At 39.2% G+C, this 27,423-nt stretch overlaps 2 protein-coding genes across 2 annotated transcripts in view; both read left to right on the top strand.

Annotated features, from left to right (window-relative positions):
- The first annotated feature begins 252 nt into the window (after nucleotides 1-252).
- Dipk2b (divergent protein kinase domain 2B) overlaps nucleotides 253-27,423 on the top strand; it is a 44,386-nt gene continuing 17,215 nt past the window's right edge. The window contains 3 exon segments of the mRNA XM_042683647.1: nucleotides 253-476; nucleotides 478-536; nucleotides 9,644-9,908. Coding sequence (XP_042539581.1) covers nucleotides 303-476; nucleotides 478-536; nucleotides 9,644-9,908 — 498 coding nt within the window. The 5' untranslated portion in view covers nucleotides 253-302.
- Nucleotides 14,638-15,969, top strand: LOC122110931 (regulator of G-protein signaling 2). Its single transcript, XM_042683648.1, has one exon. The coding sequence runs from the start codon at nucleotides 14,661-14,663 to the stop codon at nucleotides 15,294-15,296; it is 636 nt and encodes a 211-aa protein (XP_042539582.1). The 5' UTR covers nucleotides 14,638-14,660; the 3' UTR covers nucleotides 15,297-15,969.

Genomic DNA, 27,423 nt, shown 5'->3' with positions numbered 1-27,423 from the left:
TTGAGCCCCTCCCCAGGTTGTGGCAGCCACCCCAGGCAAAGGAAGAGGGACTCTGGGAAGGTCTTTATCAGCATCCTCCATGGACTTCCTTACCTCCCGTCCAGCCTCATTAGCCCTAAGGTCCTCAGCATCCTCAGATAGAAACCTGGGAGGGTGGGATGGGCTCAGAGGCCTGAAACCAACTGCCTCTGACAGATTTCCTCTCCTGCCAAACCCTGCCCCTTGTGTAGCCCTGAGTGAGCAGCTGGAGGCCGCAGCTGGAGGCCGCAGCTGGAGGCCATAGCCACAGCACAGAGCCCAGGATGGACCCACAGCTGGGGCCTGAGGCGGCTGCTCTCCATCCAGGTTGGCAAGCTCTGCTGCTGTTGGTGGTGTCAGTCTTGAGCTGTTTTTCCTCGCCAGCATCTTCCCCTCCTTCTCTGGTATCCCGAGTCAGAACCAGCTACAATTTGGGAAGGACTTTCCTCGGTCTTGATAAAATGCAATGCCTGCATCGGGACATCTATTTGCAAGAAGTTCTTTAAAGAAGAAATAAGGTCAGAATCTCCATCAAACAATGCTAAGGGGCAAAATTCTGTACCTTTCATGTGAAGATGTCCAGGAATTTGTTGAAAATGCAATGGAATGTAATTGCTTGGGTGGGAGAGAAAACAAAACCAGTTAATGGCAGTGATGGTTTGACATTGCAATGGGTAGTTGAACAAGGGCTGATTTCAACTTCTAGCCCTAAATGCTAAATTCAAAGTTCCATCTGAAATGAAAACTTGAAAGTTTTCTTTTTTTATGAATAGAGTAGTCTGGGGCTGTTTTTCAAGTTTACTCTTCATGGTGAGGTGGGGAAGAGGTTAAAATTTCTAGAAATCCTACTGTTTGACAACCTCTGTAGTCATCCTTGGTGCTAGTAATTTGTACCTCTTGCTTTAGCAAGAGGAAAGGATTTGCCCAAGGGCAGGTGGCAGGTCTGGGATACAAACTAGGACAGTTTGTGTGTGAGTGTGTTGTGTGTGTGTGTGTGTGTGTGTGTGTGTGTGTGTGTGTACCAGGCCTGGGGCTTGAACCCAGAGCCTGGACACTGTCCCTGAGCTCTTTTGCTCAAGGTTAATGCTTTACCACTTGAGCCACCGCTCCACTTCTGACCTTTTTTTTTTTTTTTTTGTAAATAATTGGAGATAAGAGTCTCAGTTTTTCTTGCAAACCTAGAACAGTTTTATCCAAACTCCAAAGTCTCAGAACAAGTTTTCTGCTGTGTGATGTTGATCAGAGGGAAATCAGAGGTTAGTAGATTGCAATACACATGGCTGTCACCCAAGGATGCCACCAAACTCTGCAAAACCTTCTCAACATACAGTCACTGAGCTTTTACCAAAGCCAGACCAAGAATATGCTGTGATGATGCTCACTATAATTGTGGTCACTGACCTGTAGTGCGTCAGAAGGAGGAAGCCATGTTGCAAATAAAGAGAAAAGGGTTGGTCTGATGCAGGTCAGGGCAAAGGACCTCCAGGATCCCCAGGGAAGGGACATTAATTCCAAATGGGTCAGGAAAGGATTTTTCTTTAGGGGAGGAATTCTGAGCAAGACCGTAAAAGAGAAACAATTTCATGAGAGGGGTTAGAGATCAGGCAGAAGTGGCTTAAGCAAAGGTACAAAAGTATGGAAAGACATGATAAGAAGTTGGTATACAGAGCACTGGATAGCTATGGAGGTATGACCGAGGACCTTGAAAGCCAGGCCAAGGAATTGAGACACTAACCTGTGGGCCAATGGTTTCTAGCATTTTTGGTACCAAAGCCCCTTTTTCGTACAACCTGTCATTATTTGAAAATATCTTTCCTTACCTTTAAGTAGTTGTACAAAGGAGTTACCCTCTAACAAAGCAGTTTATGAATACAATTCATCTTGATTAATGTCATCCCTTTCAACATTCTCATCTGTCCCTCCCCTACCCACCCATTCCTCACTCTTCTTAATTTTGTAGGATAGACATTAAATTTTTATTGCATTCTACCCCCTCCTCTTCTTCTCTTCATATACAATCCTTTCTTCCACCCTTCCCTAACAGCCTACCTCATGCTTGTAAAGTTCCGTGATCAAGCTAAAAGCATCAACAATGATTTTATAACCAATCTTTATTAACCAGGCATCTATGATTAACTAAACTAAATTAACTCAGCAGAAAAAAAATAGAAAATATCAATTGAAAAATGCTAATTTTTTAGAGAATACGTTATGCAGGTGATAAGAATTTTTTTCCCTCCTAAACCCTTTGTAAGGCACTTTTTGCAGGGTGCTGGTTGGCTCACATCTGTAATCTTAGCTACTCAAGAGGCTGAGATCTGAGGATCACAGTTCAAAGCCACCTAGACAAAAATAAATCCGTGAGACTTTGATCTCCAATTAAGCACCAAAAAAAAAAAAAAAAAAAGGCTGGAAATAGAGTGTAGCTCAAGTGATAGAGTGTTAGCATATATATGTATATATATGCATATATATATGCAGTTTTGAATGAGGAAAAGTGGGAAGGGTCCCCCACTGGAATAGCTCTATGGCACGCAAAGGGTGAAGCTGGGGTAGGGAAAATGAGGCCTGGGTTTCTGGAAGATCTTATAGAAAGCAGTGTGCAGGTGGGACAAGATTGTGGGACTAGTTCTCATTGTCTTAAAGAGGTCATTGAGGATGAAGTGGAGCAGGAAAGATATGAGTCCTTGTTGACTAATTTGATGTAAGAGGAAATAAAGGTGGAGATGTTGAATGTGAACTCCAAGTTTCCTATCTAGAAAATGAGAAGAGAACCAAGCAGGATGGTAACTCCCACAGGAAGGAAAGCAATGGGAATATGGCTGTGTTTTAAGCTAGGAGGAGAGAGAGAAATTTATTGAACTGAAAAAAAAAGTCTGATTTTCCATCCTCCTTCACCAAGTAGCAGCGAAGGAGGGTTTTCTCTTCAGGCAGGTTACAAAACAAATTCATAAACTAGTTCTCTAAATAGATTTGTGTTCCATAGAATTCAGGATATTACTTCACCTCCCTTGTAATTTATTTCCCATGTGTGCCTGAAAGAGAAATGTGCAGATACATACAGGAAAACACTAGACAGGAAAACACTAGGCAGGCTCAGGGCTGCAGCTGTCCATGTTGAGTGTTCATCCCCAGCACAAAGAGGGAGAGAGAGGCAGGGAGTAAATCTCACAGCACTTGATTATCATCCTTCTTGATACATTGTAAAATAATTCTTTTTTGTATGTCAGTCCTGGGGCTTGAACTTGGGACCTGAGCACTGTCCCTGAGCTTCTTTGCTCAAGGCTAACACTCGACTACTTTGAGTCATAGCTCCACTTGTGGTTTTCTGGTGGTTAATTGGAGATAAGAGCTTCACAGACTTTCCTGCCTGTACTGGCTTTGAACTGCAATCCTCAGATATCAGCCTCCTGAGTAGCCAGGACTCACTGTGAAAAACTCCTCCAAGTAGGATATTTGGGTCAAAAATATAAAATAGTTTGGATGTATATCCATCTTCAGATGCATAATTCTACCAGTAAAATTCACTTCTTGCATACACACAAACTCATCTATTAGAAAGAATGATATTGTATCATTTGTAAAGAAATGAGAAGACCTGGTAAAATTATGCTAAGTGAAGTGAATCAGGCCAAGAGAGACAAAGGATGCATGTTTTCCCTTATGTGTAGAAGCTGGGTTTAGCTTATAAACTTAAGTAAGTAAATACATTGGGTAATATATAAGTATATACAAATGTATTAAATGAAATATAGTAGATTCAAGGGAGCTCTTAAATAGTGTAATTCCTTAGAAAGGAAAAGTGAAAGCCCAACAAAATATACACCAGGAATTGGGTACTTGAAAGGGTGGAGTAGGATCAAGGGGAGAGAGGTATACAAACAATGAGAGGGAGAAGCAGTTACAAATTCAATATACACCCTACAAAACTAAGAAAAGTGGTGGGTAGAGGAGGGATGAGTGAGAATGTTGAAAGGGGTGACAGTCAAAAGCACTGTGTTCATAAACTGCTTGTTAAATGACAATTCCTTTGTACGACTACTTAAAGACAATAAAAAAGGAAATAAAAATAAAAATAATCATATATTAAATTATATCTATTGAATTAATAAAATTAGTAAATTTTAAAGACATTAAATAAAATAATAGTATGTATGTATTTCCTATAGTAACTGTATTAATATTTCATGTTATCTTTATAACTTGTGTGTTAAATTTATTAATAGTAATAACTTAAACTGACATTTAATATTAATTTGCTTAGTTTTCATTTCATTTCTTCTAAGTTTTGAGCATTTTTTTCAGGTTTATCAGCCATTTGTTCTTCTTCTTTGTTAAATTGTCTCACTGTGCTGCTTTGTCTCTTTTCTGAGGAGGAGGGCTACTGAAGATGGAATTCCAGAGCCTCATGCATTCTAAGCAGGAACTCTATCACTGAGCTATGCCCAGCCACCCTTTTGCTTTTCTTTCTAATGCTGTATGTATTCTTGTTCTTGCTGATCTCCTCTCTGAACTGCTTACACACTTTTAAGAATGATTCTCATTATACTTCAGGGGGAAAAAAAAATCCATCCCAAAGTTTCCATCGTTTGGCTACAATGTTCTAACTCAGTCTGATTGAGCATTTCCACCCTGATCTCATTAAGGACTATACAATGCTGGAATGCAAACAGCAGAGGGCCTTTCTGGACTGGCAGAGTATGCTGAATATGCTGATAGATGAGCGTGGCTTTGCCTTCTTTCCTTTACCTTTTCTTTGGTGAGAATGCTAGTAATATGTCAGAGTCCTCTCCATCCCATACTCAGCCACTAAACACTGAAAATTGGAATGCTTTCTGTAACAATTCTCGCATGTATTCCCTGTTGACTTTTACATCCTGAATGAAAACATTAAAGGAAGCCAGAAAATTGAATATGCCTTATCGGAATACTCTTCCTATTGAAAATATACATATATATAAAATCCTGAAAGGCCATATTGGGAGCATCTACCAGGATTTGATTGATTAGTATTTTTATAGGGGAGAGCACTTTGAGGCACTATTTTAGAAATATTTAAGAAGGACCAAAAGAATACAACTTATCTAGCAATTAGTCAATGGCATGATAGGACACCAAACTTGTAAGTACAACAAAAGGTAATGGAGCATAGAAGGAACATGGTAAACTATGCTAAGTGGTATGAGTCCTGAGGCTTTCAAAAGATACTGGGTGCTGTCAGCTTTCCATGCAGAGCTAAGGAATGAAGAAGAGAGGAGAGGCAAGAAATACATAGGAAGGCCTGTGTATCCACAAGGGAAAAGAACATTTCATTCGAAATCCAATTCTGTCTCCTTTCCCACAATAACCACCCCACTCTCCATGTTGAGAAAGTTAGGGAATTGACTGGGAGACTTCCTTCCTACTCTGAGAAATTGTGATCCTCCTTGTTTGTTGTTGAATGCAGTGAGGAATTTAACCAGCCTTAGTTCAGTCATACTAATTGTCTCAATTCAAAAGGATGATCTAGAGAGATACAACTGGCTGAGGGCTAGTGGCTCACTCCTATAATCCTAGCTCTTGAAAGGCTGAGATCTGAGAACCACTGTTTGAAACCAGCCCAGTCAGAAAAGTCTATTTATTTCCAATTAACCAACAAAAAGCTGAAAGTGGAAGTGTGGTTCAAGTTGTAGAGTGCCAGCCATGAAGAGCTGAGTAAGAGCATGAGGCCCTAAATTCAAGCTCTTGTAGCATTTTTTAAAAAAAGAAAGAAAGAAAGAAAGGATGGTAGGAAGGAAGGAAAGAAAAGCTACCTCTGTTTTATGGTTTTCCAAATTCCAGGGTATCAACATTTCAGTGAACTTTTAAAAAGCTCATTTTTCATCAACATTCTCCTATTCAATAATGTAGGTGACCAATGTTATAAAAGTATACATTTTCCATTTGATGGAATAACTGCATTACCATGTTCAATGTGGCAAACCTATTTGCCTCAATTAGTCCTTATGGAATGCCTTGATCACTGAACCTGTGGGTCACTTACCAAATCGGTGTTATTACTTTGGAGCCTCCTGAGGAGATAGGGACTAAAGAAAGCTCGTCCCATGGAGCAGGAAGTCTACCTCTGCAAGCCAATTGAGCAAGCAGGAGCCTTGAAATTTGCATCCCTCCACCAATAATTGTGATTGCTTAGACATACCACATTTGTTTTACCTTTAATATTCTTACCCTCCAAACAAGATGGGAATAGGGGCAAAGAAAAAATAAACTCTCAGCTGGGAGAAAGCAAAAGAAGGGGTAACATTGTCTAAAAACAAATGTACTCATTACATGACATAAAATGGTAACCCCTCTGTATATCATCTTTATAATAACAATAAAAAAGCAAAAATATAAAAAGTAAACTTTCAGGACCTTGTCAGCTCTTAACTTTAATAATATTATCAATCTATTCCCAAGTACTAATTCAGGAAATGGCTGATGGGTTAAAAAGCAATATCACAGTGATTTACCTTGAATGCTACTTGTCCAATTCCCAGTTGTATGTCCTTGGGCAAAGAATGCACCCAGTTCTATGACTCAAGTGTATAACTAATAATAGTATTAAACTCACAGATCCATTGAAAAGCTTAAATAAAGATCAGGCATGATGACACATATCTATAATCCCAACTACTTGGAAGATTGAGGTTGGGATGATCAAAGACAGCCTCAGCAAGGAGCTAGCAAGACTATCTCAATCAAATAAGAGTAAACTGGTGACATGCTTGTAATGTCAGCTACACCAAAGGCATGAGTAAGAAGGTAAAGGTCAGTGGCTGGCTCTGAACAAAACCACAAAACACTATTTGAAAAATATTTTTTTAAATAGGGGTAGAAAAAAAATAGGGGTAGAGGCCACAGCTCAAGTGGTTGAGTACCTGCCTAGCAAGTGCAAAGCTTTGAATTAAAAAAAGAAAGGGACTAAAGAATGAAATCAATTAATACACATAAACTATTTAGCAAAGTGACTGGCACACATAAATGCTTCATAAATATGTGGTTCTGTTATCATTATTTTTTTTTTGTCAGTCATGGGGCTTGAACTCTGGGCCTGGGCGCTGTCCCCCAGCTCTTCAGCTCAAGGCAAGCGTTCTACCACTTGAGCCACAGCACTACTTCTAGTTTTCTGGTGGTTTATTGGAGATAAGAGTCTCACGGATTTTCTGCTTTGAACTGTGATCCTCAGATCTCAGCCTCCTGAGTAGCTAGGATTACAGGCATGAGCCACTAGTGCCTGGTTGTTATTATTTTAAAAAGCCACCTAGTTGTAAGTCTTAGCCCCAGGACCTTTGTGAGGTTGAAACTGCATAAGCAAAAGCAGCCATGAGAAAAGGAGAGAGAGGCCTTCCTCTGGGCCTTGGCACTTTCCTGATCCTCCAAGAAGGAAGAATCACATCCCAGAGTCGTCCCAAATCTGAGTAAATTGGATGTCTTATAAGTTTACTGTATTTCATCATTTTTAATATTTTGTGACAAAATTCTTGACTAGGATTTTTACTGCCTACATCCATAACAATTTGCCTTGTTGCATTGTAGAAGTTGCTGTCTGGCAAACTGAAGCATACTTCCAAACGTGGGAGGACAATGTTCTAGTACATTCCTCAAGGACTCAGAGGTTTGGGCTCTCCAGCTCCCTGGACAAGTCTCTTGACCTTTTTGTCTTTGAAAGTTTTAGAATGGCTTACTTTATCATCAAAACAAGAGGAAAGGTTGGATGGTAGCTCAATAGCACAGGCAAGGTCCTGCTGCTATCTCCAGTGTCATAAATTAAACAAATAAATAATCCATAGGAGAGAAATTGTGGTGTCTTTGAGTAAAGCTGTACCATGTTAAGGGAGAAAGCAAAACAATAAAATTTGAGACTCCTCAAAAATCTTAATTCTTCCAAAACACACTCACTAAAATCTTTTATCATGGGGTTACCTAATAGTTCACAATAATAATTTCAACATTCTCATTTAAATTAAATACATTGTATATATATATATATATATATATATATATATATATATATCAGTTTTATATATATATATATGTATATATATGTATGTATGAATATATATATATATATGTATATATATATATATATATATACATATATATATATATATATATGTCGGTTGTAGAGCTTGAACTCAGAACCTGGGTCTTGTCCCTGAGCTCTTTTGCTCAAGGCTACCGCTCTACCACTTTGAGCCACAGCTCCACTTCTGGGTTTTGAGTGGTTAACTGGAGATAAGAGTCTCATGGAGACTTCTCTGCCTGGGCTGGCTTTGAACCATGATCCTCAGATCTCAGCTTCCTGAGTAGTTAGGACTACAGGCATGAGCCACTGGCGCCCAGCTACATACTACATTATATAGCTTGATATAGCCTGATTTTCACTTGCAATATAACTCTTAATAATCATGAAGGTAAAACATTTTCTGAGTAAATTTTCATACATAAATCCAAAAAATATTGAACATTCATTCTTCCCTAATGAAAATGTCAGTATACAGCTGGAGAAATGTTTTTAGAATAAAGGTTAACCAGAAGGCTTTGGAAACTGGCAGATGATAATAGGTCTGCGCCCTGAGGAGAAATAAAACCTGGCCAGGCCCTTGTGGGTAATTTGCAGACCTCCTAAAGCTCAGAGATCTTCAAATCTGGTGACCATTTAGCAGCTATGATTGCCTGAGACTTCAGGTTCTGATGACTTAAATCTTTAACCAAAGAAAACCAAAGTGATAGGGCTTCTTAGGGGGTTGGCTTTCAAATGTCTTTTGGAAAACTATGGTTCTAAGACCTAAGCAGTAGTTAGATGATGATAGTTTGGGGCACTTAAAATATTTACCTGTAGCACAAGGTACATACGGGCAAAGTGGCCTATGCCTGTAATCCTGGCTGCTTAGGAAGCTGAGATCTGAAGGCCATGATTTGAAGCCAGCTAGAACAAGATAGTACATAATACTCATATCTCCAATTAACTGCCTAAAATAAAACGCCAGAAGTTGAACTGTGGCCCAAAGTGGTAGAGTGCCTGCCTTGAGCAAAAAAGCTAAAACCACGCTAGACTTCAAACCCCAGTACCTGTAGACAAAAAAAAGAGAGGGAGAACAACTCAGAAGGCCATAACTAGTCCTTCTCTACATGTTGAGTGAAGAGAGTAGTTTCTCTCTGACCCATACCTTTTCTGATATCACATATAAATGTACCTAAATCTGGGGAAAGAAAAATGACCTTTCCAGGCCAGGCACCAGTGGTTCACACCTGTAATCCTAGCCACTCAGAAAGCTGAGATCTGAGGATCGTGGCTTAAAGCCAGCCTTAGGTAGGAAAGTTCTCAAGACTCTACCTCCTATTAATCACTAAAATAGCTAGAAATGGAGTTGTGGCTTAAGTTGTAGAGTGTTAGCCTTGAGCAAAAAAAGCTCAGGGCCAATGCCCAGACCCTGAATTTAAGTCCCAGGACCAGCAAAAAAGAAAAATGGCCTTCCCATTAAAATGTTTCAAACACTTCAGTCTGAAAAAAAAAAAGTAGATCAGACAGGCTGCTGTCCCATCTCGGCTCAGCTGACCTGCAGCTCACAAATCAATTATAAAATGGCTATTCCTCCAACAGGTTTGACAACTCGCTGGCTTCTGACCTTGAACTGGCCTCTGACTACCTGCCTTCTTACTCTGCAAATTACTCAGATGATTCCAAAACCTGGCGGCCTGTGGAGATCTTCAGGCTAGTGAGCAAAGAGCAAAATGAGATCTCAGACAGGAGAATCTGTGCCTTTGCATCGGCCCCAAAGACCTGCAGCATTGAGCGCATCCTGCGGAAAACAGGAAGATTCCAGAAATGGCTGCAGGCCAAACGCCTCACACCGGACCTGGTACAGGTGAGTGTTTAGGCTTTGGGCAGAGGGGGTTAGGGAGAGGAGAAAAGAGAAAGGAAGGAAGGAGGGAGGAAGGGAAAGAAGAAGGCAGGGAAGGAGGAAGGGAAGAAGGGAAGAAGGGGAGGGAGAATGATAATGGATCCACCATCATCTCAATCTAACAAAATGAAGTTGTAGTCCAAAATATCCGAAATATGACTGTCATAAAACAGAGTGGCTGTGACAAGACCTAATCAAGATTTACTTATAATGAGCTCCATCACATTTTCATCCACCATTCTTTTTGATGTGACCCTTGGTGATTATTTAAGGAATATTCAAACCCCACATCTTGTCTGAAGACCTGATAGGATGGCCCTTACAAGTCACTCCCTGACAAGGTTTAGCTCACCTGGCAGACTTCACCCAACCCTAGGCCAGCTGAGCATCCTGCTGTAGAAGTTCCATATGCATCCTTTTTCATCATATAGAAATCAGCTTCTTTTCTGTCTCCCACTATAAAAAAGAACCTGCCCGGCACAGGTGGCTCATGCCTATAATCCTAGCTACTCAGGAGGCTGAGATTTGGGGATCATGGTTCAAAGCCAGCCTGGGCAAGAAAGCCTGTGAGGTTCTTATTTCCAATTAACCATCAGAAAACTGGAAATGGAGCTGAGGCTCAACGTGATAGAATGCTAGCCTTGAGCACAAAAGCTCAGGGACAGTGTCAGGCCCTGAGTTCAAGCCTCACAACCAACAAAAAGAAAAAAAGAAGAAGAACTAGACCTCAATCACTGCAGCAGACTTTAATAATACAGCACCCTGCCCCAGTTGAGGGTGCTGCACCCACTCTCATAAAGACCCTCCCAGTTTTTATGCTCTTTGACTTGCGATGTGTCTGCTTCATTTATTTAACTCATTCTAACTGAATACCTACTTTCACCAGGTACCAAGCTGAGCTTGGATTTTCTTGTTTCTCAAATGGCAGCAAAAGGTCCCTACTCTGTCTCCCTCACTTATCCTAATGAGTCTATAAATATGAAAATATTTTAGTGACAATCCATAACTATAGAAACACTTAGCAGCATTCTTATAAGTAAAGCCCCTTTATTTATTATACTAGATCTTTCTTTTGCCATGTTGCATTTGACATGCGGTGAAACAAGTTTAGCTTCTTTCTGCCTGAACAATATCCATTAACAACATTCTGACAACACAGCTTAAACCGTAACCATTTTCACTTTACTTTGGTCTTCCTCTAGCCTATCTTCTCACTTTCACCAGATTTTTCCCCTTCCTTGTAAAAACCAGAAAAATATCAACAATCATTTATAAATTCTGGGAAAACTCCATCCATTTTTCTTTTCTTTTCTTTTCTTTCCTTTTCTTTTCTTTCTTTTTTTTTTTGTGTGCCAGTCCTAAGGCTTGAACTCAGGGCCTAAGCGCTGTCCCTGAACTTTTTCTCTCAAAGCTAGTCTAGTGTTCTACTAATTGAACCACAGCTCTACTTCCAGCTTTTTGGTGGTTAATTGGAGATAAGAGACTCATGGACTTTTTTTCCCAGGCTAGCTTTGACCTGTGATCCTCAGATCTCAGTAGAGAAAAGTACTAGAATTAGAGGCATCTGGCTTCCATTTCTCTTTCATCTACCAAGATGAAGGTTGTTACTAGTCCTTTCTGGCACCATCTCCTCCTTTTCCTGCCCTCTTCTCCTTCCAGAGATTTTTAGTCCTTGGAACTTCACAGCCTGAGCAGGGTGATCTTAGGCCTCATCTGGGTAGCACTTTGAATGCTTGTTATTTTCTTCTTAGTAAAACTCACACACTGAACAGTTTCAAAAAACTCACCCCTCCATGTTAGAGAATTAAAAACAAGAGTTTAAAGAAAAACTTGTATTACTCATAGTATATCTATAACAGACAGAAGGTAGAAACAGCCTAAATGTCCATCAACTGATGAATGGATAAACAAAATGGGCTTTATCTATACCAGTAAATATTATTCAACCACAAAAAAGAAAGAGGTACTAATTCATGCTATAACATGAACATTGGAAATATTCTCAGCAAAATAAGCCTGATCCAAAAGGCTGCACATAATTCTATTGATAGGAAATAGCCAAAATCCATGCAGACAAATGACAGACTAGTTGTTGCCAGGAGCATGGGGAAGGAAGAATTAGGAGCAACTGCTTAGCAGGTACAGAGATTCCTTTGGGGAGAATGAAAAGGGTAGTTGTACTAGTTGCACAATGAATGAAAATGGAGAGTTGTACTAGTTGCACAACCTTGTGAATGACTAAAACCCACTGAGATATATATTTTTAAATGGTTAAAGGGGTGATTTTTGTTATATGATCAATTTTTAAAAGGAAGAATAACATTAAAAAATAAATTTGTGTGGCCAGTCATGGGAGTGCACAACTGTAATCCCTGATACTCAAGAGGTTGAAATAGGAAGATTGAGGTTCAAATCAGCCTGGGCAAAAAGTTAGTGAGACTCTTATCTCAAAAACAAGTCAATCTAGAAATCCAATGCAATACCTATCAGTATTCCAACCTCATTCTTCAATGAAATAGAAGAAGCAATCCCAAAATTCATATGGAACAATAAAAGACCCCGAGTAGCAAAAGCAAGCCTTAGAAGAAAGAACAGTGCTGGAGGAATATCAACACCAAATTTCAAACTCTACCACAAAGCCATAGTAATCAAAACAGCTTGGTACTGGCACAAGAACAGACCTGAGGACCAATGGACTAGAACTGAAGACGCAGAAATGAACCCACAGACCTATAGCCACCTAATCTTCGATAAGGGAGCTAAAAAAATAGAATGGTAAAAAGACAGCCTCTTCAGTAACCAGTGCTGGCAAAATTGGTTTAACACCTGTAGAAAACTAAAGCTAGATCCTTATGTATCATCCTGCACCAGAATCGACTCCAAATGGATCAAAGACCTTGAACTCAAAGCAGACACTCTGAAAACATTATAGGATGGAATAGGAGAAACTCTAGGGCTCCTTGGCACAGGCTGAAATTTTCTTAATAGAGACCCAGAAACACAACAAATCAAAGAAAGGTTGGACAAATGGGATAGCATGAAACTGCAGAGCTTCTGCATAGCCAAGGACATATCAAGCAAGATCAACAGAAATCCCATGGATTGGAAGGAGATCTTCACTAGCCATACAGCTGACAAGGGTCTCATATCTAAAATATACCTGGAACTCAAAAAATTAAATCCCCCAACAACAAATCCTCAAAGAACCAACTGCCCAATTAATAAGTGGGCTAAAGACTTAAAAAGAAACTTCTCTGAAGAAGAAATAAGAATGGCCAATAGACAATGAAGAAATGCTCAACTTCTCTGGCCATAAAGGAAAAGCAAATCAAAACAACACTGAGATACCCTCTCACCCCAGTTAGAATGGCTATAATCAAGAACTCTAATAACAATAGATGCCGGAGGAGATATAGACAGAAGAGAACCCTAGTGCATTGTTGGTGGGAGTGTAAACTTATTCAACCACTTTGGAAAGCATTATGGAGGTTCTTCAAAAGACTCCACATGACCCAGCAATCCCACTTTGGGGCATTTACCCAAACAATCATAAACAGGGGTATACTAAAGCTACCAGCACAACTATGTTTATCGCAGCATTATTCACCATAGCTAAGATATGGAACCAACCCAGATGCCCCTCAGTAGATGAATGGATCAAGAAAATGCAAGAAAATATGATATACATATACACACATATATATATATATATATATATATATATATATAATTGAATTCTATGCCTCCATCAGAAAGAATGACATTGTCCCTTGTTAGGACATGGAAAGACTTGGAACAAATTTTATTAAGTAAGTAAGCCAAGCCCAAAGAAACATAGGTCCCATGGTTTCCCTTATCTGCAATAACTAGTATAAGTCTAGGACAAGCAGAAAAGGTCAAAAGCTAAATACATATGACCATATAAGATGATGTTAAGAAATGGGAAAGAGGTAACAGCTGATGCTATGCGAAACAAAAGAAATGTACTTACCACCCAATGTGGAAGAAATAACTGTATCGCAAAGCTCACAGAACTCATAAATGTTATAGACTGTGATAGACAATTTGCTCCAGGAAAGTTAGAATGTGTTTGTGACTTTAACTGAGCATCACTATCCCACAATACTGTGAAATTTGGGAAATTATGTAATCACTTAATCACAATAAAAAATAAGTAAATAAAATAAAATAAATAAAATCTCTTAAGATGAAAAAAAGATGATGTTAAGCAAAATGAACCCCAAGATAGGGACACAAGAGTTTTTTTTTTTTTGCTTTCTTGCTATTGTTTTTAATGTATGTATAATGTACTATGTGATTTTTTTCTTTCTTTTGTATGTTCTTCCCCCACAGTATAACCCCTGTTTTCACTGTATTTGATTCCGGTGCCCTGCATCTTGTATATGCATTTTTCTAATTTAGGGAGGGGAAGGGAAATAACAAAATGCTGAAATAAGGATACATGTTGACCCATTGTAACAATGAGATGTACAAGACACTTGTTGAAAACGAACTTTACAGTTGGGGGGGAGGGAGGAGTTGGGGAGGTGGGGAGGGAAGGGATGGTACGGGAAAAACAAAGGAGGAGGTAACAATACTCAATAGGAAACATACTCATTACCTTACTCACGTAACTGTAACCACTCTGTACAGTATTTTTACAATTAAAAAAAAAAACACAGGCAAACAGCTGCAGCGCCCGCGGGGGTAACTAGAATGCAGAGTGCCATGTTCTTGGCCGTCCAGCACGACTGCGTACCCATGGACAAGAGTGCAGGCGGCGGCCCCAAGAGCGAGGAGAAGCGTGAGAAGATGAAGCGGACCCTTTTGAAAGATTGGAAGACCCGTTTGAGCTACTTCTTGCAAAATTCATCCACTCCTGGGAAACCCAAAGCCAGCAAGAAAAGCAAACAGCAGACTTTCATCAAACCTTCTCCTGAGGAAGCGTTACTGTGGTCAGAAACTTTTGATGAGCTGCTTGCCAGTAAATATGGTCTTGCTGCATTCAGGGCATTCTTGAAATCAGAGTTCTGTGAAGAAAATATCGAGTTCTGGTTGGCTTGTGAGGACTTCAAAAAAACGAAATCACCCCAAAAATTATCTTCTAAAGCAAAGAAAATATATACTGATTTCATAGAAAAGGAAGCTCCCAAAGAGATAAACATAGACTTTCAAACCAAGACTCTGATTGCCCAAAACATACAAGAAGCTACAAGTGGCTGCTTTACAACTGCCCAGAAAAGGGTTTACAGCTTGATGGAGAACAACTCCTATCCCCGTTTCTTGGAGTCTGAATTCTACCAAGACTTGTGTAAAAAACCACAGATCCCTACAGAGCCCCATGCTACATGAGATGAAAGAAAGCCCCAGAATGGAGGACATTTTCTTTTCATTTTTCCTAAGAGGAAAGGCTGTGATCTGCTAAAAAGACTGACCTTGAATTCAGGCTGGGTGTTCAGGAAGCATCACTCAGAACTATTGATTCAGAGTTGGGTAATGAATCAGGAAGCCGGGAGCCTAGGAGAAGCTGTGTCGGAATGGCTTCGCTTACTGTGTGAAAAACCGAGGATGGGAACAATGGTCCAAAAAGGGTGTACCTCACTAAAAGAGCAGGAGTGTGAGATGAAAGATACAGTGTAATAACACTGGTCTAAATGGTGTTTAGGATCAATAGATCTGGGATTATGTGGCCTTACCTAGCTGGCTGTACATCTTTTCCCTAAACAGTGTGTGTTACCACATAGTAGTTTTGGTTGTATTTTAGATTTTTAGTACTAAATATCATGTTTACTATGTGCAAGGGTATTGGAGTTCTGAGGTCTGCAAATCATCAGTACTGTTTTCTGTGTATCGCTGAAACTGAAAAAGGTTTGTTTGAATTGTTGATAGTGTGAAATGGAGTGAATGTTGTGTAGAAAACTACAGTGTCCGTTATGAGTGCCAAATACTGTCTTGAAGGCAGCTAAACTTCGACGTGGTCTTTGAATACTTCTAATAAATTTATTTTGATAAATAATGTCTTTGAGCTCTTGGAAGTCAGATGTGACTCTATTTGATTTTAATAACTGTAAATAAGGCAAATAGAAAAGCAAAGATCATTCTAGTAAAGACATCCCGATTGAAAAAAAAAAAAAAAAAAAAAAAACACAGAAAAAAACAAGCCAGACAGCTGGGTGTTGGTTGATCATACTTGTAATCCTAGCTACTCAGGAGGCTAAGATCTGAGAATCATGGTTTAAAGCCATGGAATGAAGGAAAGAAAGCCATGAGACTCTTTTCTCCAATTAACTACAAGAAAATTGGAAGTAGATCTGTGGCTCAAAGTGGTAGAGCACTAGCCTTGAACAAAAAGAGTTCAGGGATAGCACACAGACCTTGAGTTCAAGCCCCACAACCAACAACAACAACAAAAGGCCAGATATGGTAACTGATTGCTACTCGGGAGGCAATTAGGAGGAACTACAGCTCAAGATCAGACTGAGTAAAAGTAAGTGACCCTATATGAAAAACAAGCTAAAGCAAAAAGGGGTGGGGGTGAGGCCCAAGTGGTATAACAAGCACAAAGCCCTAAATTTGAACCCCAATACTTTTCCCAAATAAACAAATAGATATTCAAACAAACAAAAAAAAAAAAAAACCCTAACCTGTTTGGTAAATCCATTCTCTTCAATCCTTGTGATGGGCAACTAATCTAAAAATTTGATCCATACAAAATACCAAACTGTTAATATCTAGTAGCATTTCACTGTTAGCCCTCCAAGAATTCCTTGAGCTCAGGAGTTGAAGATCAAGCTTGGGCAACACAGTGATATCCTGTCTCATCAAAAACAAAAAATACCCCGAAACTGCCGCTACTAAACATGTGCAAACCTTTTGCCTTATCATTATTCCCTGAACAACAGAGTTTAACAACAATTTGCATAGTGTTTAGGCTATTTTAAGTAATCTAGAGATGATCTAATGCATGTCAGTGGATGTATATAGGCCCTATGTAAATATTATGCCATTTTATATAAGGAATTTGAGCATCTTCAGATTCTGGCATCCCTGCATCTTCCCTTATTAAATCCAGATGTGGCCTCGGAATCTGTCCCACTAGTGTTCCAAACAAGCACCCCTCTGTCTTTGATCTCATTTGGAACAAGATGAAATCTCTGTGTGGTTATTCATCCCAGATTTGGCTACACAGTTCTGCCTTATTTTCTGACAATTTGCCAGACATAAGTTCTAGTTTCTGGTTTGGAGACCATGATCTTTTTGTACTTAAATGGGGGTTCCAAACATCAAATGGAGAGTAGTTACAGCATGGACGGGAGATATGTCTCATCCTTCAACTTGTATCAAATGGCTCAGTGCTCATTCAGGCTACTCTTAACTGCTATATTCTCTTAATGCTTGACTTAAATGGTTTCCCTTGATTTTCCTCAAGAACCACTTTCTAACAAGAACCTATGCCAGAACCCTCAAGTGTGTATGTGTGTGTGTGTGTGTGTGTGTGTGTGTGTGTGTGTGTGTGTGTGTGTGTGTTGGTGTTTAAGGGAGGAAAAAAGAAGACACAAGGAACTAACAGACTTTGTTCATAGAAGTGCAAGGCAGTGGTGAGAAAAAAAAAATCAAAGAAAGTAAAAAAGGGATCTGATTGGCTCATGGGACCTTGGAATTTGGACCTTGACTGGCAGGGTTATTTATGAATAAAGTCAACTTGGATGAGAAGTTGACTACCTCTAAGAGTCTCGGGTCCCTCTCCTGCATGGGCCAGTGTGGCCTGGTCTTAAGCACACTATCTCTGGAGCCACAGACAGGATGCTGACAGCAAAGAGGCTCCCAAGGAAGGCCGCAGGACCAAGTGTCCAAAAGGAGATCAGTGTTCTTATATGTGTTGTCTCTGCATGTGTAATGTTTATGCTAATAAAAGCAAGACTTTTCACATGCAAAAATGGCATTGTTCAGATGGGACAATCCCACAGTCTAAATTACTAGCCCACAGACAGAACCACAGCCAAGAATACTACTCAGAGGTTTTCATGAAGTGTTTGTTCGCAAACCCACAAAGAAGGCTTCCTCGGCTTTTGTGCCAAATGCCAAAGAAGCAAACGTCTAGTTAAGGAGAGTAAAATACACTGTGCTGGCTTCCCGTTCCCTCAAGAACCAGCCCATCCTCTGCTGCTATTGTCCAACGGTTACTCTCTTTACCCTGAATGGACTAGATGGCCGCAGAACATTTTCTCCCACCAGATGGCAGTAGAGAGTTCTCAAGCAGCTTTGTTTAAACAAGGATGGCTGGTAATTTTACTTCCTTGTCTCCATTATTTCCTTAAATAGATTGGGTCCAGGAAATTAACCAAAATGCACTTTAATCATTCAATCAAAATACAGGTTTACATATAACTGCCACCAAGGGAAAGTAATTTTTGCTTATTTAACTCAGAAGTATTTAAGGGACTTCACAGGACCTGCATTAGGCACTGAGAGGGTTTTGTTTATAGGTATCTAGAAGCTATTTCTGCACTCTGGGAAATGACATCCCAGTGGGGAGCTAGATTATACTAGAATCATCTGATACAAAACAGACTGTTATGAAATGTTTCAGTGTAGATGAAAATCTTATATTGGATGCATAGCTACTTCTCAAATTAGAATTTTTTTCCTTTTTTTTCTTTTTCTTTGTTCTTTTTTCTTTCTTTTCTTTTTTTTTTTTTTTCTTTTTTTTTTTTTTTTTTTTGGTGCCGATCCTGGGCCTTGAACTCAGGCACTGTCACTGAACTTTTGTGCTCAAGGCTGACACTTTACCACTTGAGCCACAGCTCCACTTCCAGTTTTCTGGTTGTTAATTGGAGATAAGAATCTCATAGGTAAGGGGAAAAAAAGAATCTCATAGTTCTTCCTGCCTGGGCTGACTTTGAATCACGATCCTCAGATCTCAGCCTCTTCAATACCTAGGAGTACAGGTGTGAGCCACAGGCACTGGGCTAGAAATCATTTTTAAACTTTTTTATTGTTAAGTAGTTGTACAAAGAGATTACAATTCCTTAAGTCAGGTTAACTACAATGCATGTTGATCTATGTCACCCCTTCCATCATTCTCCCCCATCATTCCTCCTCCCATCCCATTCAAATTTTTGCATAGTGTACATTGAGTAATAATGATTGCATTTTTTCACCCTTCCCCCTTCCATTCATGTGCTCCCTCTTTTTTCCTCCCCCACAAACATATTTCTCCTTTCTGGTATTCATTGTTATAAACAGTTAATTATTAGAAAGCTAAATAATATATTACTTATTAGAAAATTTTAATCTGTCATAGGCTACCAGGTCAAGGACCCTCCAAAGAATGTTGCAGTGCTTTTTGTTGCTATTTTTTGTTTTGTTTTTTGTTTAGAAAGTGACATGACGACACTGATGTTGAAACAAAAAAGAGCTGTATCATTTTCATGATTATCTAACTCGGGAATAAAACATGAAATGACTTGGTGGGAAAGGAAATTCAAGCAACCCAAAGTCTTTTGCCAGTACACCTGGGACAATATTATTGCCTGTCTGCCCCCTCGTGAAAAGTCTTCCAGATCAGAGCCCCAACAAAAGTGATTAGGAGATCATAAGACTTGCCCTACCTATAACTCTCAGGAAGGAGGTCTTGTACTGTGTGTTGCTCGTAGAGTTTCAAGAGATATTATGGGCTAGGTACATGTGTACCCACACTGTACTTTCTCTGTCCTATCACAGAATGATTAGAGGTAGGAACAACTAACATACTGAAGAATGGGATTTGTTTAGGGTTAGAGTTACTGAGACCTTGCATTGTGGCAAAGAGTTATTTGGAATGGAGACTTGACCTATTAGTTTCCAGGCCTCTGTTGTATTAAAGACTTCTAGAAAAGAAATAAATAGATCACTCAGTCTGTCCATTAAATGAATCCTAAATTATTCTTGCTGTAGCTGTGAATGAAAAGGAGATAGTAAAAGGCTTCCCCACTTTTGACATAAGTTGAAAAAGAAAAGGAAAGCAAGGGAAGACTAGGAGAAATGTTGCCAAAGGATAAGCCCCCACAAACCACTTCCAGATGAAGCTCTGGTGCCGAACAGAGACCTATTGCCCCTCCTGCTCCCAACCTTAATGGAAGTGAAACCTGAACAATCTTGAAGACAGACCATCCAAGGCAGCCTTTGTCTTTAAAAGGCTTTCTGCTTTCCTTGAGCTTAAATGTGAGTCAGTCAAGGGTGCTTTTACAGAGTTTAAGGCATCCTTTCAACTTACTATGTAATTCTTCCTTCGATATCTCACTTTCCCTATTCTGATGAATAGTAATCCTCCTGCCCACCTTGTCTCAGTTTTACTTGCTAGTTCCAGTTATCTGCAGTCCAGAAAATAGTACATAGAATGTTCCAGGAAGAAACAATTTGTGAATGTTTTTTAATTGTGAAAATACCATACAGAGGGGTTACAATTACATAAGCAAGGTAATGAGTACATTTCTTATCAAGCATTGTTGCCTCCTCCTTTGTTTCCCTTTAGATGGCTTCACATCTCTCCCCCCTCCGCCCTGCATCCCCCATCCTCCCCCTGCACCAAAGGTGTAAAGTATATTTTTTGACATAACATCTTGTACATCTCATTGTTACAATGGGTCTACCTGTACCCCTATTTAAACCATTTGTTTTTTTCCTTCCCCTCCACAAATTATACCAACATCAAATACAATGAAAACAGGAGTTATACCATGGGGGAGGGACATAAAAAGCAACAAAGAAATAATTTCATAAATATGTTAGAAACAATAGCAAGAAAGAAAAAAAACATTTGAGTCCTTATCTTTGGGTTCATTTCACCTAACATCAACTTATCTGACTGTTTCTGCTTTTCTCAGACATATACCAGTTATTGAAAATAAGAGAAACCATGCGACTTACGTTTCTTTGGGCCTGGCTTACTTCACTTAATATAATTTTTTTCCAAGTCTTTCCATTACCTAACAAATGGGGCAATGTCATTCTTCCTGACGGAGGCATAGAATTCCATTGTGTATATATACCACATTTTCTTGATCCATTCATCTACTGAGGGGCATCTGGGTTGGTTCCATAGCTTAGCTATGGTAAATAATGCTGCAATAAACATAGTCATGCTGGTAGCTTTAGTGTGGTCTTGTTTGTGATCATTTGGGTAAATGCTCAAAAGTGGGATTGCTGGGTCATAGGGGAGCTCTATGTGGAGTCTTTTGAGGAACCTCCATACTGCTCTCCAAAGTGGTTGAACAAGTTTACACTCCCACCAACAATGCAGTAAGGTTCCCTTCTGTCCACATCCCCTCCAAGATCTGTTGTTATTAGAGTTCTTGATTATAGCCATTCTAACTGGAGTTTTGATTTGCATTTCTTTTATGGCCAGAGAGGTTGAGCATTTCTTCATATTGGCCATTCTTATTTCCTCTTCAGAGAAGTTTCTCTTTAAGTCTTTAACCCACTTAGTAATTGGGCAGTTGGTTCTCTGAGGATTTGTTGTTGGGGGATTTAATTTTTTGAGTTCCAGGTGTATTTTAGATATGAGACCCTTGTCCATTGTATGGCTAGTGAAGATATTCTCCCAATCCATGGGCTTTCTATTGATCTTACTAGCTATGTCCTTTTCCATGCAGAAGCTCTGAAATTTCATGCAGTCCCATTTGTCCAACCTTTCTTTGATTTGTTGTGTTTCTGGGTCTCTATTAAGAAAATTTTGGGCTGTGCCAAACAGACCTAGGGTTTCTCCTATGCCATCCTGTAGTGTTTACAGGGTGTCTGCTTTGACTCCGAGGTCTTTGATCCATTTGGAGTTGATTCTGGTGCAGGGTGATATTTAAGGATCTAGCTTTAGTTTTCTACAAGTGATTAACAAATTTTTCCAGCACCATTTACTGAAGAGGTTGTCTTTCTTACATTTTTTTTTTTCAGCTCCCTTATTGAAGATTAGATGGTTATAGGTCTGTGGGGTCATTTCTGGGCTTTCAATTCTATTCCATTGGTCCTGAGGTCTGTTCTTGTGCCAGCACCAAGTTGTTGTGATTACTATGGCTTTATAGTAGAGTTTGAATTTTGGTATTGATATTCTTCCAGCACTGTTCTTTCTGTTAAGCATCGTTTTTGCTATTCAGGGTTTGTTAATTGTTCCATATGAATTTTTGGATTGCCTCTTCTATTTCCTTGAAGAATGAGGTTGGAATATTGATATGTATCACATTGAATTTGTAGATGGCCTTGGGAAGTATAGCCATTTTCATGATGTTGATCCTTCCAATCCAGGAGCATGGGAGGTTTTTCCACTTTCTAAGTTCTGCTTTGATATCCTTTTTCAGGTTTTTAAAGTTTTCATCATAGAGGTTTTTCACTTCTTTGGTTAAGTTAATTCCTAGGTATTTTATTTTTTGTGGGGCTGTTACCAATTGAGTTGCTTTCCTGATTTCAGCCATGCTTTTCTTATTGTTGGCATACAGAAAAGCCATTGATTTTTGAGGGTTAATTTTATACCCTGCTACTTTGCCAAAGTTTTGAATCAGTTTGATTAGTTTGGGAGTGGAGTCTGTGGGATTCTTTAAGTACAAGATCATGTTATCTGCAAAGAGGGAGAGTTTTACTTTATCTTTCCCCATTTGGATCCCTTTTATGTTTGCATCTTGTCTTATTGCTGTAGCTAGGCATTCTAATACTAAATGGAAGAGAAATGGAGAGAATGGACATCCTTGTCTCATTCCCGAGTTAAGAGGAAATGGCTTTACTTTTTCGCCATTAAGTATAATTCTGGCTGTAAGTTTGTCATATGCAACCTTTACTGTATTGAGGAATGTTCCCTGGATTCCTAGTTTTTCCAGAGCCTTCATCATAAAGGGGTGTTAGATCTTGTCAAATGCTTTTTCTGCATCTATTGAGATAACCATGTGGTTCTTATCTTCGGTCTTGTTGATGTGATGAATTATATTAATTGATTTGCATATATTGAACCAGCTTTGCATCCCTGAAATGAATCCTGTTTGATCATGGTGTATGATTTTTTGGATGAATTGTTGAAGTCGATTGGCCAAAATTTTGTTGAGAAGTTTTGTACCAATGTTCATCATAAAAATGAGTCTATACTTCTCTTTCTTTGATGAGTCCCTGCCTGGTTTTGGGATGAGGGTTATGATGGCTTCATAGAAAGAGTTTGGTAGTGAACTTTCTCTTTCAGTTTCATTGAAGAGTTGGATGAGTATTGGTGTGAACTCTGCTTTTTAGGCCTTGTAAAATTCTGCTGTAAATCCATCTGGTCCTGGGCTTTTCTTAGATGGGAGGTCTCTTATTGCTGTTTCTATTTCAGTGCTTGATATGATCCTGTTTAACTCATCTTGCTTTAATTTTGGCATGTCGATATTTGCTAGGAAAAGGTCCATTTCTGCCAGGTTCTCAAACTTATTAGCATAAAGGTTTGAGAAGTATTCCCTTATAATGTTCTGAATCTTGGTTGTTTCTGTGGTGATGTTTCCATTCTCATCTCCAAGTTTGTTTATTTGGGTGTGTTCTCTTCTTTTTCTGATAAGATTTGCTAAGGGTCTGTCGATTTTGTTAATTTTTTCAAAGAACCAACTCTTTGTTTTGTTGATTATTTCTATAGATTTTTGGATTCTAATTCATTTAATTCTGATTTAATTTTTTTATTTTTTTCCATCTACTGGATTGGGGTTTATCTTGCTGCTCTTTTTCAAGGAGATTCAGATGACCCATTAAATTGTTGGTTTCAGATCTCTCCAATTTGTTTATGTAAGAACTCAGAGCTATAAACTTTCCTCTGAGTACTGTCTTTGCTGTGTCCCTGAGGAGCTGGTAATTTATGTATTCATTTTTGTTGAATATCAGGAACATTTGAATTTCCTTTCTAATCCCTGCCATGACCCACTCATGATTCAACAGTGTGTTTTTCAGCCTCCATGTGTTACAGGACTTTCTTTTGTGGCTTTTGGTGTTGAGTTCTAATTTTATTGCCTTGTGGTCTGAGAGAATGCAAAGTATAACTTCAATGTCTCTGAATTTGGACAAGTTTGCTTTGTGACCTAAAATGTAGTCTATTTTGGAAAATCTTCCGTGTGCTGCTGAGAAGAACGTGTATTCTGATGCTGCTGGGTGAAGTATTCGGTAGTTGTCTGTTAAATCTAGTTGATCTATGCAGTTGTTTAGATATGCGGTTTCTCTATTGAGATTTTGCCAACTTGATCTATCTAGTGGGGATAGTGGTGTGTTAAAGTCCCAACAATTAATGTCTTTGCATCTATGTGAGATTTGAGGGAAAGTAGTGTTTGTTGGATAAATGTGGGTGCTCCGTTGTTTGGTGAATAGATATTTAGAATTGTAATATCCTCCTGAAGGAGAGATCCCTTAATTAGTATGTAGCGACCTTCTTTATCTCTTCTCACTAATTTTAATTTGAAGTCTATTTTATCTGATATTAGGATTGCAACTCCCGCCTGTTTATGGGGGCCGTTTGCTTGATAGATTTAATTCCAGCCTTTCACTTTCAAAATGTGTTTGTTTTTATGGGCAAGGTGTGACTCTTGAAGGTATCAAATAGAAGGATCTTGCTTTTTAATCCAACTAGACAGTCTATATCACTTAATTGGAGAGTTAAGTTCATTAATGTTGAGAGTTATGACCGAGAGGTGTTTGGTAGTCCCTGCCATGTTATCCACCTTTTTGGGGGCTGTGGCAACTGGGTTCTTCTTATGGTTTGGGTGTGGTTTCTTGACCTTTATTGTGGTCTTGTTGGTTTTCTATGTTTAGGACATCTTTAAGTATCTTTTGTAGGGCTGGTTTGGTGTAGATGCATTGTTTCAGTTTTTCTTTGTTATGGAAGGTTTTTATTTGACCCTCCATTATAAAGGAGAGTTTATCTGGGTACAGTATTCTTGGTTGATAGTTGTTTGTCTTTAGGGCCTGGCATACATCATTCCAGGCTCTTCTTCCTTTCATTGTGTCTGTTGAGAGGTCTGAGATTATTCTAATTTGTTTCTCTTTATAGATGATTGATCTTTTTTCCTTGACAGCTTTAAGGATCCTGTCCTTGGTCTGAATTGATCCTGTGTGGATTATAATGGGATGTCCTGTTCTGGTCTGGGCTATTTGGGGTTCTAAAAGCTTCTTGTATCTGAATAGGCCTATCTTTTTGCATGTTTGGAAAGTTCTCTGCTAGTATCCTGTTAAATAAATTTCCTAGACCATTAACTTCTGTCGCTAGGTCTTCTGATGGTGTCTTCCAAATGTTGAGTAGATCTATAATATTTCTTGGATTTGTCTTGGATAGTTGCATGTTCTTTCTCTATAATATCTATACTGCCTTCAATTCCATAGATTTGATCTTCTGCATGGTCTAACCTACTGTAAGTACATTTTTTTTGTTGGTCATGAGGATTGAACTCTCTGCCTGGGCTCTGTCCCTCAGCTCTTCAGCTCAAGGCTAACACTCTACCAGTTGAGCCACTGCACCACTTCCATAGATTATCTTATTCACCTAATTTCTCCCCATAGTGCTTTTCAACAAGTCTTAGCTTTCTTTGTTTTCTATGCATTGTGAAAGTATACCTTTTCTTTTCCTTCTTCCTTCCTTTCTTCCTTCCTTCCTTCCTTCCTCCTTCCTTCCTTCCTTTCTATCTGCCTTTGTTTTAATTTTACTCTTTTTTTCAGACAATGTCCCTGTATAGCCTAGGCAGATCTCCTCCTCCTCCTCCTCCTCCTCCTCCTCCTCCTCCTCCTCCTCCTCCTCCTCCTCCTCCTCCTCCTCCTCCTCTTCCTCCTTTTCTTTCTCCTCCTTTTCATTTTTGTACTGGCACCAAAGCTTGAACTCAGGGCCTCAGGCTCTCATTTGGCTTTCTTGCTTGACTTTCTTGCTCAGAGATGGCGCCTCTACTTGTCAAAACTCTGGCCTGCCTTTTAAAAGTGTTTACCTTGGAGAGAGTCTCAGGCTTTTCTGCCTAGGCTAAGTTCAAGCTGCGATCTTCGGTATCTCAGCCTCCTGAGTAGCTATGATTATAGGTGTGAACCACCAGGACCTTGCTGTGGCCTCCAACTCCTGATTCTGTTGTTGTCTTGACCTTCCAAGTGCTAGGATTTCAAGTATACACCACTATGCCTGGTCAAAGATAGATCCTTTTAACGATTTTTGAACAAAATATACATAATACACAATCACATAAATCTTAATTGGACAGCAGGATAATATTTCATGCATGTATTCAATAATGGCTACAACTCATAACAAGATATTCGACATCTCATCCCTTAGGTTCTTTCATAGCGCCTACTTAAAAAAGACCCCCTTACAGGGTGGCCAGCTATCCCAGTTTTGCTTGAGGGTTATCTTGGGTAAATTAGCAGTGAAAGTACCACATCCCAAAATAAGCTCTGAATCCCAGACCAACCAAATCAAGTCACCTAATCCTCTCCTGAAAGTAGCCACTATTCTGGACAAAATCATTATGGAAGCCGGGTGCCTGTAATCCTAGCTACTCAGGAGGCTGAGATCTGAGGATCATGGTTCGAAGCCAGCCCCAGCAAAAAAGTCCCCATGAGACTCTTATCTTCACTTAGCCACTGAAAAACCAGGATTGGCACTGTGGCTCAAGTAGTAGAGTGCTAACCTTGAGCACAAAGAGGCTTAGGGACAGCTCCCAGGCCCTGAGTTCAAGCCCCATAACTGACAAAAAAAATCGCTATGGATTAGTTTTGCCTGAATTAATTTAAGTGGAATAATATAATATTACTATATTGTAATACAATATCATCAATCCAAGCTACTTATCCATGTTATTTCATAAATCGTTAGTTTTCTCTTTCATTGAAGTATAAAAATCCCCTGCATGATAAGATCAAAATGTATGCTTTCTACTGTTGATGAATAATTGGGTTGCTTTTAGATCAAAGTGTTGAGTAAAATTGCTGCCAGCATTTCTTTACATGTCTATCTCTAAATATAAGCACACAGAAGCAGAATTTCTGGGTCATAGTGTTACCTGTGAATAGCTTTAGTAGCTATAGTGTAGAGCACCAGTCAGTTTTCTGAAGTGGTTGAATTTCTTTCTTCCTATGTGCCATGGAAGAGAGCTTTCCATTGTTTCCTATCAGCACCTAAAATTGTGGGTTTTTACCTTTAGTTATTTTACTGGGTGTCTAGAATCATCTTATTATGCAGCTTCATTTGCATTTTTCTGATAATTAATGAACTAATGTCATCTATTTACTGGCTTCTTTGATAAAGTACTGACTTGTGTGTCTGTTTTCTTATTGGCTTGTCTGTCTTTATTACCAATTTGTACATTATATTTATCGGCTGAATACTTGTCCTTTGGCAGATATTTGTATTATAGATAGCTTCTCTCAGGCCCCACTGTGGACCTCTTGCTCTCTATGCACATCTTGTGTCTGTGTGCAAAAAAAAAAAAAAAAAAAATCTTTCAGCCATGTCCTCCTTCTATAACACACCCTCAGT

This window comes from Dipodomys spectabilis, unplaced genomic scaffold (genome assembly GCF_019054845.1).
Source record: "Dipodomys spectabilis isolate Male_0828 unplaced genomic scaffold, ASM1905484v1 ptg000082l, whole genome shotgun sequence".
Lineage (NCBI taxonomy): Eukaryota > Metazoa > Chordata > Mammalia > Rodentia > Heteromyidae > Dipodomys > Dipodomys spectabilis.
The sequence above is the reverse complement of the archived record's forward strand: the minus strand, read 5'-3'. Positions and strand labels throughout refer to the sequence as shown.

Bases quoted from the DNA above. Each gene is read 5' to 3' on its own strand.
- LOC122110931 (XM_042683648.1), top strand. From the start codon at position 14,661: ATGCAGAGTGCCATGTTCTTGGCCGTCCAGCACGACTGCGTACCCATG.